This window comes from Notechis scutatus, chromosome 2 (assembly GCF_049901735.1).
Source record: "Notechis scutatus isolate UNSWTSFEM ecotype Mainland chromosome 2, rNotScu1.2, whole genome shotgun sequence".
NCBI lineage: Eukaryota > Metazoa > Chordata > Lepidosauria > Squamata > Elapidae > Notechis > Notechis scutatus.
The window spans coordinates 68,531,924-68,550,985 of record NC_142010.1 but is presented as its reverse complement, the minus strand read 5'-3'; the positions used below and the strand labels follow the sequence as shown (position 1 = coordinate 68,550,985).

General features: G+C 40.4%; 1 protein-coding gene across 1 annotated transcript in view; it reads right to left on the bottom strand.

Annotated features, from left to right (window-relative positions):
• The window catches only part of USP4 (ubiquitin specific peptidase 4), a 53,322-nt gene extending 34,594 nt beyond the window's left edge, over positions 1–18,728 (bottom strand). Inside the window, exons 1-7 of the mRNA XM_026673311.2 lie at positions 18,495–18,728; positions 17,997–18,124; positions 16,429–16,559; positions 13,608–13,734; positions 12,650–12,795; positions 12,221–12,282; positions 8,902–9,045 (exon numbers count right to left, since the gene is read on the bottom strand). Of these exons, the coding sequence (XP_026529096.2) occupies positions 8,902–9,045; positions 12,221–12,282; positions 12,650–12,795; positions 13,608–13,734; positions 16,429–16,559; positions 17,997–18,124; positions 18,495–18,649 (893 nt within the window). The 5' untranslated portion in view covers positions 18,650–18,728. The remainder of the gene's footprint in view (positions 1–8,901; positions 9,046–12,220; positions 12,283–12,649; positions 12,796–13,607; positions 13,735–16,428; positions 16,560–17,996; positions 18,125–18,494) is intronic.
• Positions 18,729–19,062: the final 334 nt, after the last annotated feature.

The window sequence follows — 19,062 nt, the reverse complement described above, 5'->3', positions numbered from 1 at the left end:
ATTTGGAGGCTATAGTTACCCCATAGAGGTAACTGAAGATAGGGGAGATCTGGGCAGGGGTCCAGGGGAATCGCAACCCCCTTCCTCAGCCGGCTTAACTCCCTTTTCCAAAGGCGGTGGAGCGGCGGTCAGCAATGGCCGCCACAAAGAAGCTTTCAGCCGGACAAGAATGTGCAGGAAGAAGCTGAGAAAGTGAAAGTTTTTGGCTGAACCGGGACAACAAGTAACATCTAAATACCCTGAAAATTCAACTTTCTTAAAGATACATTGTTCCCTAAGAAGATCGTAAAAAGCAGCGGATGAAAGTGAAAAGGGAGTTTGTTTTTTCTCACTCTCCTTCCCTACGGAGATAGCAGATGGAAATCGGAAAAACCCGCTTTGGCAACAGAAGGTAATTAAATTTGAAAATTAAACCCAAGGGAACACTAAAGATTTCTGAACATTGGAATTAAAAATTAAAATCTTTTTGCTATAAGTGGGAAGGGAGAGGTAAAGAATTTATATTAAGACTTTGCTGGAGGAGACTGCTTGGAGTTTATAAGATCAGAGATAAACTGCAATAAGACTTCTAAAAAATACATTTTGGTACTTTGTAATTGAATTCTACCCCAGGAAGAGAAAATATAAAAAGAAGAAAGTGCTAAATGAAACAGTTTGTGTTGATTTGGATTGCTTGGTGACTTTGGGACTTTTGGAAACTATTTTTTGAAAGACTAAAAACATTTGGGTTGTTTAAAAAAAAAATCTCACAATGGCATTATCTGTTGAAAAATTGAAATGGAATTCAAAAAGCTAAAAGAAGAGGAACAAGAAGGCAAGGGCTCTTCTGGATCTGTTTTTCACTTCTTAGAAATGGCGATTTCTACCTACCAGAAATTACAGCAACAAGAAGGCTGGGATGAAGAAGAAGAAGCCATCTTTAATGAACAAACAATTTTAGTTGAGGACAAAAAGGGAAAGAGGGGAAAGAGAATGGAGAATTCAAGATTTAAAAAAACAACCAAGAAAGGGAAAAACAAGGTGAAAAATCGATACAATGTCAGAAAGCAACAGAAAAGAGGAATACAACAGAGAGGGGAGACTAAGAGGGCGGAGATTAAGAGATGGGGGGGTAAAAAGGCTAGATTCGACAAGAAAGGAAGGGAAAAAGGGAAGAGAAGTTATAAAGGTTTGAAACAAGATGTTAAAAAACAGGTTTTTTTCAGAGACAAAGGGTAAAATACAATTAAAAAAGAGATTCTGCAAAAGTACATAAGATTGTATTGTAGTATTTGTATTTGAAATAGAGTTACAAAATTGGAATATTATATGAGTTAATAAAATATTAAAGGGAATGTGTAAAATGTCTAAGACTTAATGATAGAGTTTTAATTTGCTATGGAACATTGTTTTAACTATATTATAAACTTATTATTTTCTTATTTTAAAATGTAGTACGTAGAATGTACTAAGCAGAATCAGAATGGAAATTATATATTATTTTAAGTGTTAAATTTAGGGGAAAGATAGATAGGCGTCATACTTCAACCAGTGATTACAGGAGAAATTTTGTATTAAAGAGAAAAGATAAATAGATAATTGAAAAAGAACAGACAAAAGATACAAGTATAATGATTTAAATTGAGATGAAATAAATAAAATATAATTAAGAGAGTGAAAAGAGGGGAGAAGACATATAGAAAATATAGAATGTTAAATAAGATATGAAATGGTATATAAGGTGAGCATGAATTTGATTTATGTCTGTACAAAAAGATGTAACCCGGGGCTAAGCCGCTTTCCAAAAGGAAGTTTTATGTTTTCATGTTTTGTGTTTTGTTTGTCTGTTTGTCTATTGAAAATTAATAAAATTTTGGAAGAATGTTGGAAGAGAACATATGAAATTGTAAACAAGACAGATGAAAGTATAAGTATAATGAATAAAAAGATACAGAAATCTAGGTAAAAGAAATACAATTGAATAAGAAAATGAGATAACCATAAAAGAAAATTAAGAGAGAAGTAAAGGGAGAAATAGTGAGAAGTTGGAAAAAGAGATGAATATGCATATGAAATTGTGTCTGTATGGAAATGTGATAACCTGGAACTAAGCTGTACTCAAATAAGATGTTTTATTTGTTTTGTTAAAACTCAATAAGCAGCTTTCAGAAAAGATGTTTTATGTTTTTATGTTTTATGTTTTGTTTGTTTGTGTATTGTCTTTGAAAATTAATAAAATTTGTTTTTTTAAAAAAACAATGGTAGTACCTTTCTTATACTTAATATTAAAGTTAATATTAAAAACAAAATAATAAGCATTAGAAAAAAATGATTTTTTGTCTTCTACTGAAAAAAAAAGATATAGAAGGCTCCAATTTTTCTGGAGAAAAAAAAATTAAGCAGAGAACAAGCAAATGTCAAAATGTATATTCTGCTACATTAATATTATCAGCAGTTTCAATTAATCTTAATCTTTGTTTCTATAATTTGTATTGTTTATATGGGTTTACTGAAGGTTTTCCTGTATTGAGATAGGACTATCTACTTTTCATTTATTTTTTATATATTTTCAATTGTGCCTTTCCATGAATTATTTTTGTATTGTTTAAAGTTATAATATATTAAAAATAATTATTCTGAATTTTTTAAGAAAGGGTCCAAGCAAAAACTTTTTGCCAAACATTTCCTGTTTCTGGGCTTTCACATGTCCATAGAACGCAGAGCACAGATTTTCTTTATACTTCCCACTTCAATCCAATCACATGCTGATCTTGGAAAGCTCTATTACACTGCAGCATTTTGTCATCAGCTCTTACATATAACAGGATAGTTATGGGGAAAGGGACAGAGTAAATCTCTTTTAACAGAATAGTACCTGACAAAGAAATACAGTGCTTTGAGAGCAAAGCCAAAATATTCTACCTTAACATTGTGCAAAATGCAGCTGTTGCTCTTAGCATGTATCACAGTGGTGGCAGGTTCCACTTGTTTTTGCATTATATTTGCCTAGTTGCTGTTGTTCATAATCACAGTCATCATCATCATCATCTTAGTACATGTAAATGCTGCCCAACTCAGTTCTTACAGTAAAGGTTACCAAAGCATGATGCAACAAGGGCTTTTGTTTATCAGCCAGCCTGTCAAAGACACTGACACTGATTTAGGGACTAAGAGGAGCCTGGGCCAAGATCACCCATTTAATCTTCATTACTACGACAGGACCAGGGCTTGGGTCTACCTGCTCCTTGTCCAACACTTTAACCACTACAATGTACTGGCTTTCTTTTTGTGTGTATAAAGACTATTAACTGCAAATACAGGGATTAAGACTTCCTAAGGCAGTGATGGCGAACCTTTTCGGCACCAAGTGCCCAAACTGCAACCCCAAACCCACTTATTTATTGTGAAGTGCCAACACGCAGGATGGGATTCAACTGGTGTTACAACCGGTATGGTGAGCGCATGTTTTGCGTGCGGCCATGAGCACGGCCACGCCTAACGTGCGCTTTGCGCACGTGCAGAGTGTTTGCAAGAAATGATCAGCTGTGCCGACAAGCGCTGCACACGGGTGCGCAGCATTTGAAAATCCTCTTCTTTCCTGTTTTTTCAACCTCAGCTGTGCAAAGCAGCTAAGGTTGAAAAAGCAGGAAATAAAGGACAGCCAAGAGCCGGGGGAACTCTGCTGATCTTCCCACCCAGCTACCACCTTGGCAGAACCCCACCCCTGACAACAAGGCAATTTAACCTAAATAATGTTTTAGTTTAGAAAAAACTCATGCGTGATCAACTTTTCTCTGAAAAAACCCCCCACAATAACAGCCCTTTCAATGATACAAATAACTTTTTATTGAAGTTAAAAGTTTGCATTTGGCATGCTTTTGATTTATGTGACTTTTACTCTTGTATGCACGCTGATAATTTTCCTATCCTTGGTTCATATTTTGTAAATTTGAGAGCAACACATGCTGCATGTGTCAGGTCATCCGTTAATCTGTTTCTTGTGTCCGATTGTATATAATTTAAAGCTGAAAACAGCTGCTCACAAGCATGTGATGATCCAAACAAAGTAAGGAAAGCTATCCCAAGTTTTTTCATTGATTTAAAATTATTTGGCAGACAATTCCACACTTTAAGGATTTCAATTTCAGAACTAACTGCGCTGTCATTTGTCATCCTTTCTATATTCTCAAGCCTTTCACGCAGGTCACAGAATTTACTTTTCCACATGGAGCTTTCTTGGAATTCCAATAGCTCCATTTCCAGATTTTCTAAATTTAACCAGTGTAAGCAGGAAAGATTAAGTTCTTCAAATTTGGCTTTATCTGGAGAAGTAAGAAAACACAGAGTTGTTTCCATCTTACGGAACTGTAAAAACCTGTTACTAAAAGTCACCTTTGCAGCTGCTACAATGCCAGAAAATTCCTTGTAGATTTCCTGATGGCTTGTAGGATTGTCTGCAAATGTTGTAGAATTTTCTAAATGCATTTTTAGATTTGGAAAATATTTCAGCTGCCCACTTTCAAGGTCTCTCTCAAAAACCTGCAGTTTTCTCTCAAATGTTTTGATATCACAAAACATTCTTTCTGCTGTTTTCCCTAAATCTTGTAGTTGTTTGTTCAGTGAATTGAAATGTACTGTAAAATCAGTAAAAAACATGAGGTCGGTAAGCCAGGCCATATCAGTGAGCTGTGGATATTCCTGCCCCTTTTCATTCATAAACAGCCTGATTTCATCCAAGCAGGCTACAAATCTCTCCAGCACTCGTCCTCTGCTCAGCCACCGGACATTATTATACATCAGTAAACAATTATACTGTGCCTGAACCTCCTCAAGAAGTGCTTTAAACTGACGAAAATTCAGAGCACAAGTCATGATGTAATTCACCATTTCTGTGACACCTTTGAGTACATCTTCAAGTTTTTTGCTGCTTTCCCCGGCACAAAGAGCTTCTTGATGTACAATACAGTGAAATTGAATGACTTCATGCTTTGTTTCTTTTACAAACAACTGTATGAAACCAGATGTTGCCCCCACCATTGAAGGTGCCCCATCACTGGTAATTGAAACCACTTTTTCTGGTTTTATGTCTTGTGACAAAAAAGCCTCCATCACAGCATTGTAGATATCTATCCCTTGTGTTCTTTGAGGCAAAGACACCAGTTTCACCAGCTCTTCTCTCATGATGTCACCAACAGCATAACGAAAAATTATTGCTAGCCTTGCATGATTATTTACATCTGTGCTTTCATCCAAGCACATGGAGTAACAGGCTGCCTTTTGTAAGTCAGTGGTGAGCTGCTGACTAACATCACTTGCCATGCGCTGGACTCTGTCTTTAACAGTATTTCTGCTAAGTGGCACCTTAGAGATGCGTTTAATAATTTTATCTCTGTTTGGGAAATCATGAAAAAGGGAATTACTGCCAGACAACATGGCCATTTTGATAATATCCCCATCCAAAAGGAGCTTCCCATGTTTTGCTATGCACAGTGAAATTTGAAAACTAGCAGCTGTCAGATAATTTGTTCTGGAAAGATAGTTGGAAAAACTAAGAGACTGGGAATGATAATTCTTCAATTTCCCTTCAATAAACTGTTTTCTTTCAGTTGCACCAAGTTCAGCAACACTTTTGTGGTTGGTCTCAAAGTGCCACCTGACACTTGATATGCGACACACAACACTTTCATTACATAGAATACATAATGCTTTCCCACTGCGTTCAATCACTCCAAATGACTCTGTCCAGGCCTCTTGGAATGATCTTCCGCTATCTGTTTTTGCTTTTTTTGCTGCACTCATTTTTGGGTATTCAAGACTGTCTTGGAGTCTACAAAAACACAAAATTCTGGAATTAAAGCTCCATTTTTAGCTAAAACGTAATTCACACCTGTTAGTTTTACTTTAAACGAATAGCTTTGAGTAGTGTGAACGATTGACAGTGTGAGCCTCCAAAGGTCTGAAAAATATATCATTGATTTTTCTTTGGCATTTAAACTAGATATCCAATGTAAAAAAGTGCATCAAAGAGGGAGTGGAAAGGCAATTCATACTGAACTATATTGGGTTTTTTGTTGTTATTTGAATAAAATGAAAAGAAAGCAATCCAGGATTTGTACCTAGTGTGGGGAAAGAGATGAAATCTACTTAAGTGTAGAGAATGCCCCATTCCATCTCTTCAAGGGAGATGAAAGAAAGAGGGAGAAAGAGAGAGAGGGTGAAAGAGAGAGGAGAAAGGGAGAAAGAGATAAAGAGAAAGGGAGATGAAAGAAAAGGAGAAAGAGGGTGAAAGAGAGAGAGAGGGAGGAAGTGAGAAAGAGAAACGGAGATGAAAGAAAAAGGGAGAGAGAGAGATGAAAAAGAGGGAGAAAGAGAGAAAGAGGGAAAAAGAGAGACAGAGGGAGATAGAGAGGGAGAGATGAGATGTTGCTTATTATGGGAAAGGGGAGTTAGCTAAGCAAGAGTCCCCTCCTCGCTTTACCCCACCTGAAAGGAGATGGGGGTGGTGGTGTCCTGTTTTTGTTGTTATTTGAATAAAATGAAAAGAAAGCAATCCAGTATTTGTACCTAGTGTGGGGAAAGAGGTGGAATGGGGCATTCTCTACACTTAAGTAGATTTCATCTCTTTTCCCACACTAGGTACAAATACTTTTCATTTTATTCAAATAACAACACCCCCATTCCCTTTCAGGTGGGGTAAAGTGAAGAGGGGACTCTTGCTTAGATAACTCCCCTTTCCCATAATAAGCAACATCTCATCTCTCCCTCTCCTTCTAAATCTCTCTCTCTCTCTCTTTCTCCCTCTTTCTCCCTTTCTCACTCTCTTTCTCTTTCACCCTCTTTCTCCCTTTTTCTTTCACCTCCCTTTCTCCCTCTTTCTCTCCCTTTCTCCCTCTCCCTCTCCTTCTCCCTATCTCTCTCTCTGTATCTGGGATGCAGGGCTAGCCAATCAGGGCTTTCCCCTCGGCTGCAGGGCTAGCCAATCAGGGCTTTCCCCTCGGCTGCAGGGCTAGCCAATCACCGGCTGCAGGGCTAGCCAATCAGGGCTTTCCCCTCGGCTGCAGGGCTAGCCAATCACCGCGAGAATGCGGCTCCTCCTGTAGGCGGAGAAGAGGCACTGAGAGACAAGGCAGGAGGGAAGGGGCTTTTGGAAGGTAAAGGGGATTAAATTGCAACCTTTCTCCGCGCTCAAGGGGAGCCACTTCAGGTGATCATGGCTTTCTCTCCTGCTTAGAAATAGAAGTCTGGCTGATCAGGATTTTTTTTTTGGTTTTTTTTTGGTCTCGGAGCTAAGCTAAGTCAATGCCTGGAATGCACTACCTGACTCTGTTGTTACATCCTCTAACCTCCACTCCTTTAACCTCAAACTATCCACTATTGATCTCACCCCATTCCTAAGAGGTCTGTAAGAGGCGTGCATAAGTGCACCATCGTGCTCCCCTTCCCTGTCCTATTGTCCCCATTTATTCATACCTATTTCCTGTATTCTTACTCATGTTTATACTTATACCTATTATCTTGTAAGTGATTGACAAATCAAACCAAATAAATAAAAAATAAAAAAGCTAAATGAGAGCTTTAAAAAAGACACGGGCGGCAACCAGGCAACCGAGCAACTGGAAGGGGTGGGGCCAAGCAAGGCAGGGGTGATTTTTTTCCTGCAGTCTGCCTAGCTCCCTAGCAAACACGCCTTGTGGCTGCTGCCTCCCGCCTCTGCACATCAAGGAGGCTGAGCAGCAGAGGGAAGAGCACGGAACTCCTGAGTCGCACGAAGTGGCTGCCAGCGATGCACTCAGATGCCAAAGATGTTGCAAGTGGGAGGCTTCACCTTCCCAGGAGGAGAGGGCACAATCTCTCATGCTTCTTCCCCACCCCATGAGCCGCAACGTGCTCGCTGCCCCTCTGCCCCTTGCCAAGCTGCCTCCTTCCCACTGGGCGTGCGAGCGCTTCTGGTGAGGAAAAGAAGCAAGGTGGGACGAGGCTTAGCAGGTGCCAGAGGGGAGGGGAGGGCTTTGAGGTTCCTGGGGTGGGTGGGTGGAGCGCGGGAGATTGCGCCCTCCCCTCGCAGGCCAGGGGACACCTGGGAACAGCTCCGATGCCGCAATCTCCCATGCGATACCCTCCCTCTCTGTTTATTGCTCCTGTTGTCAACACAGGTGAGCTGCAGACCAACGGCCTTTCCTGGTGGCAGCGGCATGAGCGGGTGAGGGGCACAGGGATACCCGCTCCTCCTCTGCCAGAATCGCGCTTCAGGCAGCGTCCAGCCAGCCATGCTTCCCCTCTCCCCCCCAGCTCACATGGATCCCGGGCCTCTCCTGCGGCATTGTTAAAAGCCACTGGGGGCGCAAGGTAGGCACAGGGGAGCAACCAGTGGCAGCGCTCCTGGCTTGCAAGGGGGTGGATGCAGGCACCAACAGTAAGCGGGCCAGGAGCGGGAGCAGCTGGCCTTGGGCCACAGCAAGCAAGCGAGGGAAGAGTGGGCGGGGTCACAAAGTCAGCAATTTACCAAATATTATGTAGTCAAGTGAGGAGTCAGGGCAAGCAGGCAAGCAAACAAGCGGCAACAACAACAAGCAAGGAGCAGGAACCAGAGCAGCCAAAGAACTGTTAGGCAGCGTGCGTGACTCTGGAAGTGGGAGGGGCAGATAGGGAGGGGCGGGGCCAGCTAGTAAGGCAAAAAGTTAAGGTTTTTGCAAATAGGATGGGGGAGGTTATTGTGATCTACAGACCCGAAAATCAGCTGGGAGGCGCGCATGCGCGGTGGAGCTGAGTTGGGCAGATCGCTTGCGTGCCTGCAGAGAGGGCTCTGCATGCCACCTGTGGCACGTGTGCCATAGGTTCGCCATCACAGTCCTAAAGGATACAGCTTTATTTAATAAAGGAGGGATTCTAATAAATATCTATAGAAAGAATATTCTTACTTACCCTTTACCAAGGCTGGAACAGTTCAAACCATAGGAATTATTGCTATCACCATTTGTAATGACTGAAGAGGCAGATGCTGAAGAGCAAGAGCTTGTTGGTGCTTTTGAAGAGGTAGCTAGATTTCTGCTAGGTGCAGTACACGAACTAGGAAAAAGCATTAAGATAACATTCATGATTTCTTAAACACTGGTTTTGGAATTGGGGTTTTGATAAGTGTTCATTAGCTTATTTGTTCTGGATTTTTAATACAATAGGACAAAGTATGACAACATATCAAATTCAAGAGGTAGCTAGGGATATTCTAGAGTTATTCATCTATCCATTACATAGAAAATTTTTGAGCCATCTAATATAAAACGGAAGGTTTATTTTTCTTAACAAACAAACCAAACTTCAGTAAAAATTTCTAACATATTTTCAACCTTTAGATGCTACAACACTTTTACATCTGAAACTATATTTTTTGAAAAATGGAAATTTGAAAGCTAATATTTTAATTTCTCTCAATCTCTAGAACTGGTTTTAGATGGTTGCTGCACATGAATGGCTTATTGTGACAAATAGATGAATAGTTTCTTACAGAAATGTAAGAAATGAATAGTTATATAATCTTCCTTCAAAAGTTATCTAAAACAGGGGTCCCCAACCACCGGGTCGCGGACCGCACCGGGCCGTGGAGCACTCTTTACCGGGCCGCAAAGAAAAAAAATTAAAAAAAAAATGGCGGCTTTCTTCGCCCGGTGAATGCTGCTGGGATCGGGATCAAGGACACAAATGAAAGAAGGGGAGGGAGGAAGCAACCGGCCTGTCCTGCTCTCTGGCTCAGCTCTCTCAGTCGCTCTTTCGCTCCTCCACCAGCCCAGGAAGAAACTGCTTCAAAGAAGCCGGGGGTCAAGCCTGTCGCCGCAGCTTCCCCGAAGCGCCCGTTTCACTCACCGCCCGCCCGCCCGCTCGCGGTTCAATCCACAGTGTTCTGTTCTGCCTGCCTGCCTGTCTGGTTGTTTGGGAGCAGCTTCGGCTGAGAATAATAACTATTCGCCTCTTTTTATCAGCCAAGCTGCTCCGAAACGAAGAAGGCAGGCAGGCAGGCAGGTAGAAAGGAGCACTGTGGATTGAACCGCGAGCGGGCGGGCGGGCGGGTGGGGGTGAAACGGGCGCTTCGGGAAGCTGTGGCGACAGGAAAAGCCACCCCACCCCCACCCCGGCTTCTTTGAAGCAGTTTCTTCCTGGGCTGCTGTAGGAGCGATAGAGTGACTGAGAGAGGAACGAGGCAGACACCTGAGGGAGGGAGGAGGGAGACACCTGAGGGATGGGGCTGAGGGAGGCAGGACCAAGGCGCTCCCTGAACTTGGTGAGTTTGCTGGCAGACGTTGATTACCCGACTAGGTAACAACATCAGATGTTACCTAGTCAGGTAATGAAACGTCTGCAAGCAAACTACCAAAGTCGGATTCTCTCTCTCTCCTCCCCCCGGTCCTTGAAAAATGTTTCTGCTTGAAACCGGTCCCTGGTACAAAAAGGTTGGGGACCACTGATCTAAAACATATCTGTTCCAAAATTGCTCCATGGTATGTTACCAAATAAGGTTGTATTTACTACCTATACAACTTCCCCTCATTGTGACTGCAATCCATTCCAGCAACTTTGTTGTTAAGTGAAATGGTGGCTAAGTGAACATGTAACTTAGAGAAAGCTACTCTGAAGATCATGGATTGCTGCTATGTCAAAGTTCTCTTGTAGTGTCCTGGGTCTGATCCTTCCATCTTTTTTGCATTTTGAATGTAAAGAAATTGCTTTAAAAAGTTATCTCTTCCTGAATTGTTTTTCTCCCAGCATTTTCCTAAAAAAACTAAGCTCAAGTTACCAAGTTCAGCTTTGTGATCTTAATTAGAATCCTCCAGACTCTCTACTCCTGCCTAAAAGTGACTACTAGATCTTAATCAGTTGACTAGATCTTAATCACACTGTCAGGCTCATAAATGCCAGAGTGATCAGAAGATGAGTTTTTTTTTACTCCATTTAGTACCATATTTGCAAACAATCACTAACCAAAACAATCATCAAATGAGCTGTGTATTATTGGAATTTCTTGGCTTCTTAGGTCAGATTTATTACTGACTTTAAAATAAATCTAACCAAAATAGATTCTGTTAAGACAGTTACTGTATTTTTCCATCTATAAGACGGACCCATGTATAGGTTGCCCCCCCCCTTACCCAAAATTCAGAAATCAGGCGAAAACTGTCTCAGGCAGTGGGGGCGGAGCCTGCGCATAAGACAGCAGCCCAGGGCCAAAGCGCTGGCGGAAGGGAGAGTGCTGAAGCAAGCAGGAGTCTTGCCTGCAGTGCCCATACTACTGCCCCTTCCCAGCCAGAGCCACGTTTAAGTGTTGGTAGATGCCAGCCTTCCCTCCGGTAGGTCTGGGCAACTGCTAGAGAGAGATGGGCCCGTTTCAGCGCCTGGCACCCAGATGCCCTCGTTTCCTCTAAGTATTTCTTTGCCTACCTGATTTCCAGCTCCGTCACATTTCTCGCCGTCGTGTGCAGGGAAACAAAACTTTGTGGGACTGAAAAAAAAGGTTCAATCAATCAATTCCCAACTTCATGAGATATTGGATCTTGAGTTGGAATTGATTGAACTTTTTTTTTTTTAATCCAACAAACAAATTCCCTGCACACGATGGCGAGAAATGCAACGGAACTGGAAATCAGGTAGGCAAAGAAATGTTTGGGGGAAGCCATGGCATCTGGATGGTGGTGGGTGGAGCAAGCTCCACAGCATGGCACAGTAATGGAGAAACGGGAAATGGAGCAGCCAGCGCAAGGGAAGGAGGCCGCTTTCCCTCTTTCTTTTCCCTTCTCCTCCTCCTTCCCTCATGCCGGACACTCCATTTCCCTTTCTCCATTGCAGTGCAGCGCCCAGGGTCCACTTTGATAGCTGTGTGTGTGTGTGTGTAATTTAACAACCAGTTCGCACAGGGTCAAGTTGGCCATCATGGGAGGCTCCTCCTGCATGTGCAGCAGAATAGGTAGATAGGAATGGGCGACAACTCCCACGACGGCCAACCTGACCCTGGGCAAACTGTGGTTCTCCTCTCGGGTCCCCGGGTAACAAGACGCCTCTCCATTTTTAGATAAACATTTTAAAGAAAAAGTATCATCTTATACATGGAAAAATATGGTACATTATTAATTCACATATTTAAATGAGTTTATTAGTTCCGATTACATACTGCAATATGCCACCTTGCTTTGGCAATCAAATTTTGCAAAGATTTAATTGAGTCACAGAACATGAAAGGTGAGAGACAAATACTTACTTTGTCAGAGAAGATTGTCTAGGCCATGAACCATCTTCATTTTTCAGTTCTATTAACACTACCTAACAGGATAAAAATATTCAACAGTGTTATAGAAAAATACAAATGCTACATGAAAAAAAAAATTTCAAAGCCCAATTAAATCACTCCCAATCCTGAAACAAGCAGCTACTTTTAAAAAAAGTAACACCTACATATAGTATTTCAACAAACTTTTTCAGGTCACTTCCAATCGTACTGTCACACAACAGTTGTCATACAGGAGCTGATTTTCAGAGGGGTAACTTCCATATGAACATTACTGGATGCAGAATGCACAATATTCCAGAATCCACTTCATATTCAGAATATTTTGTAAAAATTGATGACCCTAAAAATTGCAGCCTGTTTAAGTAACCTCAGAAACAAAAATATATTTATATTTCTTACCTGTCCCTGATAAAGCCCTGCATCTTGTATGGTGCTATCGAGTTTGCTTAATTGTTCATAAGCATTACTTGTACATCTGTTCCACAGTCTGACTTCTTTACCATCAGGAATATTAAATTGCTTTCGCATTTCCTTTTCAATAGTAGCTAATAAAACAAACACATAATTACATTGAAGGCTGAAATGGCTTATTAAAAGTATATTAATTGGCTTTTTTGTAGAAATCATGTTTCTTCTGGATTATTTTTTTTTAAACTAATGAATACATTTCTGATTCAGCATGCACAAACTGGCTTGGCCAATTCTCATACTGTCCTACTTGAACTTGTGTGTGTGTGTGTGTGTGTGCGCGCAAACAAACACATATATGTATTACACATATTTGCATACTATCCTATTCGTGTGTGTGTGTGTGTGTGTGTGTGTAAAAATTTGAGCAAAACTTATGAATCATTTTGGTTTAAAAATGAAGTTAGGGGTTTTGGAACAGAAACTAATATATTCAACTACTACTATAATTATCTAGAAATAGGATTTTTATATGAAAAAGAGCAAGTACAAAGCTCAGTATTGATGTCTAAAAGATGGGAAAACATATGGAATATTATAAATTCAAAAATATTTTTAAAACATAATCATAAAATGTATATTTATTGTAATCAATTAAAATCAGACAGCTAATTTGGTGTAGTAATTAAGGCATTGGGCTAGAAACGGAAAGACCATGAGTTCTAGTCTTGCCTTAGACATGAAGTGAGCTGGGTGACCTTCCAGTCACTCTCTCTCAGCCCTAGGAAGAAGACAAGGGCAAATGACTTCCAAAAAACTTTGCCAAGAACACTGCAGGTGCCGAATAAAATAATAAAATTGAAATGAAATAAAATAAGACTTTCAGAAAAATATAATTGTCCAATTTAATTCTTACATTTTACAATTTCATATCCTGCATCATACTCACCAATCGTATCTGCTTTGCTGAAATAACAGTCCACAAGTTCTGTAAGATCACTGTCCTGACACAGCTTCAACTCCAAAAGATAAACCTCTACTTTACAGTGTTTAACAAACAGTCCATACTCCACAACCTATTTAAAAAACATCACTTATAAAAGTTTTTTTCAAAAAGAATGAGATCATGGGCTTTATCTGCAGTCAAAATTATATTTGTTCTTATAAATAAAATCAACTGAGTCTAAAACTATCTTATGTCAAAATATTAATATTAATATAAGCATGTTGTGTTTATGTCAAAAATTTGGAAAGTGGCAACACAGACTCATTTAGAACAAAGGGCAAGACATATAAGCAATGAAAAAAGAACAAATAGTATACAAAACATTTTAAACCCCACACATGCATTGATTAGTTCTTATTCATACCGAGTCTCTGAATTGCTTCAAATTCAAACTGCCCCACTGTGATTACAAAAAGAGCATTTTTGCATCTGAAATAACATGGCTCATATTTAAAACTGCTCAATTTGAAATGTTTTGTGCATCCTGCCCTAAACAGAAACTTTCTTACTTTTCCTTACCTGCTCAGCAAAGTTGGAAAATATTCCAGTTGAGAACGAAGACCTGATGCCTCAACAATCTGGAGCTAAGCTTTATTTTTGGAAGTTTTAAAATTTAATCTATATAGCCGCCCATGTCATGCTTATGACACTTTTAATGGCATTTTTTGTTAAATTATAAGTATAACTCCTGATTATAGCCACTGAATCTATATGAGCAGTATAAAACCTTTGAAGGGGAACTTGCAAAACTCCTCTCCTTGAAGCCCAAAGGAAGCTGCATCCTCCTGATGGCTGGATACATCTGATTTGAGAGTATCCCCATAAGTATGTGTGTGTAGAGGAGACGGTTAGCTCTCCAAGAGAAGTGTTCTCTGTGAATAGACATGCATACAACCTAGGAAGACTAAAAGAGCACTCACCCTGAGCCTTTTAGAGGACATGCCAGAGGGATGAGAGGAACAAATAGAGGAGCTCCCATCTGTTTAAGTTTCAGACACTCTGAATTACTACTTTCTCTCTAAACCTGAAGCAGAAGCCAAAGCCAGCTTCTTATTCTCCACACACACTTGAACAAAAATAGATACACACTCTTGGAAATAATGAAATACTGTATAGGTGGTATCAGGAACAAAATTTACTCTGCATATTCCACATGTCATTGGGGATGCTACAATGTAGCATTCCTCAACATCAGAATTGTGATATTGGATTTTAAAAAAGCAGACAGAGGAACTGCAATGGCAAAAACAGCACTTAATAATATTTGCATCCCTTAGGCTGTAATTTGACAATGCTACTATGACATTGCCATGTCCAACTATGCAAGCTGAGAACAAGGAAGAAAAGAAGATACATACAAAAAAAAAAAAAAATAGGAAGCACCCTGCCAGGCTGGGCAAAGTGTCCAAAGTTAGAATAAAGATATTATACAGTGGAAAACAACAGACAAGGTAGTGGAGGGAGAAATATCAATGTGAATGCCAAATGCACAAAATGTCTTAACTCTGTCTCTACGTACACTTTATATGATAACAGAATTGAAATATTTTCATCGAAGTTTCTGCCTTAATCAAAGCACTAAACTAGAATAGCATAGCATCCCACGCTATGAACTAAAGACTATGCAAAGAAAAAATGATGACATCAGAGGTAAACACATTAGCCCCCTAAGCTGCAAATTAAGGGTCTACCCATTCTCTTTGGCTACCCATGGTACGAAATCCAATGAGCAGAAAACTCATTAGAGGAACATCTACTTTTTCCATATTATGCTGCAACTGACAAAAGACATTTCAACTGGATTTCTATTTAATATTTTATATCTTTGTTATTATTCTTTACTTGTTGTTCAAAGTTTGAATGTCCCTGGTTCCTCCAACGTTTACTATTGCATCTTGTCATTTTATTAAACCCTCATTAGTAAGAAGCAACAAATTAAAATCAATATGCTCCCATATTCCTTAAATTTCCCTTCCTTTTAATACACGGGTGTCAAGCTTATGATGATGATGATGTATAAACATTCAAATATTGGGACAGACTTAATAAAATTCTAAAAAACAACCAATTTTAATTCAATGATGACACAGGTAGAAATTTAGTCAACTGACTCTTCAATCCATTAAAATACTTCTATATAAAAGGCTTCCGAATTAGGGTTTTAAAATAAAGCAAGCCTTGATCATGCAATGGCATCAATATGGTAAATCTTACAAGGTATAGTTAGGCATTTTAAAATAAGAATAACTTTTTGTCACAGATGTTTTAAGAAATTTTCATTTCTACTATCTCCTTCCCCAGTATCATCTCTCTACATACAGCATGATATTCTTAAAGCCACACTTTTCTTCATCTTTGATAAAAAAAAAACCATTCTATTAGCTTGCATGAATATGTTTACTCTGTTTCGTGTACAGTACATGGAATTAAGTATGTAATGGACCTCACCTAGTTAACTCTGAAGTTTAGATTAATAACTAATATGCAAGATATAAGCACTGAAGATTAATTTTTGATACCTTTTATATTAACTATTGGGTGGAAATAGGCAGCTTTCTCCATTTTAGTTCTTCAATTTTATATCTAAATGTAACACACTACAATTTACATTCACATTAAATGTCATCAGTTATGCTATTTATAAAAAGTGTGTTTCCTCTGACAAAGTTAGAGGAAATTTATACAATTTCTGTAAATATGCAAAAAAAGGCCTTCTCTACAATCTTCTAAATATCTAGGAGATACAAGGAACACGAATACTTACTTTCCTCACAATTGGCTTCTGTCCTTCCATACAACCATACCAAGTTGCTAGTTTATCCCAAGCTTCAGTAGGAACCAGTACATAATCCAATTCTTCAATGAGGTGCTTTTTCAAAGTTTGAGTTTCTGAATCTAAAAAAGAAAAGGAGACATAAGACTATGAGCTATTTCATTCACTATATCAAAATAAATTTTGACACAATTTACATTTGCAGAGCAAAACAAAACAAAACAAAAAACAGCAGACCATTTAATTCCCTCCAATAGCCAGGGTGAGAATAATATGAGGGAGGCCGCAGAAAAGAAAGGCAGTGGTGCAAGTGATTATTTCCTGGGCAAAAATGACAGCTGCTGCCTAATGACTTCTTGCTTAATGATATAAATTTCAGTTCCAATTAGGGTTAAGTGAGATTATATTATTTTAACTTATACAGGTAGTCCTCAACTTATAACCATTTGTTTAGTGACTATTCAAAATTACAGCAGCACTGAAAAAGTAACTCATCACCAGTTTTCACACTGCCGCATCCCTATAATCACATGATCAAAATTCAGGCACTTGGCAACTGGCGTATATTTTTGGCAACTGGCGTATATTTATGACAGCTGCACTGTCCCAGTGTCATGTGATCATGACACAGATCTGTAACCTTTCCAGCTGGCTTCCAACAAAGCAAAGTCAATGGGAGAAGCCAAATTCACTTAACTACAGTGATTCACTTAACAGCTGTGACAAAAGTCATAAAATAGGGCAAAACTCACTTGACAACTATCAATTGAAATTTTTGACTCAATTATGGCTGTAAGTCGAGGATTACCTGTATTGAATTAGTATGTTGTACTGCAGGGGTATCAAACTCGGGATGGCACGTTGTCATCATGTGACGTATCACAACTTTTCCCACTTCGCTAAACTGGGGGTGGGGATGGCCAGCACATGACGCATCTGGCCCACGGTCCACGAGTTTGACACCCCTGTTCTACTGGATCCATCATATACTTTGGATATTTCTATTTCAGAACTGTATTTATAGTTGGAGAATTCAGATTTATAAATATACTCCATGTCCTATTACAATAGAAACCCACCTTGAAGTAAAAAAAAAAATAGTACTAAACAAAAAAAAAGGAAAGTAGATATGAAGAGAGATTTGCCTTTTTTAAGCAGGTATTATAAAAACTAAGACAGCTAATAAAGATATACTGTGCTGTATATATAAAGGTATCAACAATTCAGTTTTGAGTTCTAGGCATAACTTAAGAGTAATGAAATGGTAAGAAAGCAAGAAAAAGTTATACGGGAAGCCAGATAAAACATTAAGATAAATCTTTCAGAGATTTTTCAAGGTCAACTATTAATTATGATTGCCTCCTTAATCAAAGTGGGCTGGGTTTTTTTTTGTCAGTAGCCACATTAAAAAATAATAATAACGGGGCAGCAATCTGTTCTCAAAGGTTACAACATTTTAGTGTGTGTTGTAGGAGGAGCTAATGCACTCAAACTGACATTGGATCACCTGCCTTCCCCTTTTTGAGTCCTTTTCAAAATCAGTTCTGGGTAATTCTTACCTGTAAAAAATCCGGAGTTGTCAATTGGTCCTGGGAAGACGTTGGGTTCGCCAACGCTATACAAATCCCAACTTTCAAAGCCCACATATTTCTTCCACTGCTTGAACCACCGACTGTCAATCAAATACCTGCCATAAAAACAAAAACAAAACAATTTTTTTTTTAAAAAAAAGCAAAAAGCAGAGATGGAGAGAAGATGAAAAAACAAAACAAAAAGAAAACCCCCGAGGAGGCGAACGAGGCACCAGAGTGACTCAGCAACGAACAGCTGACGCTTCCGAAACCTTTTCGGGACAGAACCCGAGCGCTCCAAGCCGGCCTCCGCGCCCGCCTCATACGCGGCCTACTTCAGAAACCAGCAGCCCGTAGGTCGGCGGGCGGGCGTACGGGAAGGGGAGAGGGGGCACGGCCTTCCCCTAAACCTGACACCAGAGGACGGGCCGGAAACAAGCCGTCGGCCGCGGCCTCCTTCTCGCCACCGGCCCCTAACAGGCTCACCAGGACTCTCCCGGCCGCAGAACCATTTTCAGAAGTGGCATAAGCTCAGCGCGCTGCGTCGCGGCATCCGGCCTTAAACCAGTAGGGGCTTCTCCGCCCTCTAATCCTACTTCGGCCGCCTCCATGACTGGGCGCCCTGCCGGCCGGCTGGCCATCCTCAAGCGCGGAAATGCCTCCTTTCGCTGGAGCGCGCACCGGAGGCGACCGCGCAGGCGCGACGTCCCTCGGGTTGAGAACGTCGGTCAGGCGACGCCACGCGGAAGGCAGTCCTCCTTCGGGGCGGCGCCCGGGAATTTCCCGGCTCGTTGCGTAACCCGGGAGGCTCGAGGGCGGCGTTCTGTGCCTCCCAAGTAACGGAAGCCAGCTTCGTTCTTTCGAGACGCGGCGGGGCCTACCTGCCCGCCCTTAGGAAGGTCCTCCCCTCGCCTCCTTGTCATTTGTGACCCAAAGGTGCTTTTTTTTTTTTTTTCAAGAGGCAACTGGACTTTCTGGTTTTTCTTTGAAGACGTTTCGCTTCTCATCCAAGAAGCTTCTTCAGCTCTGACAGGATGGTGGGGAATGGAAGGAT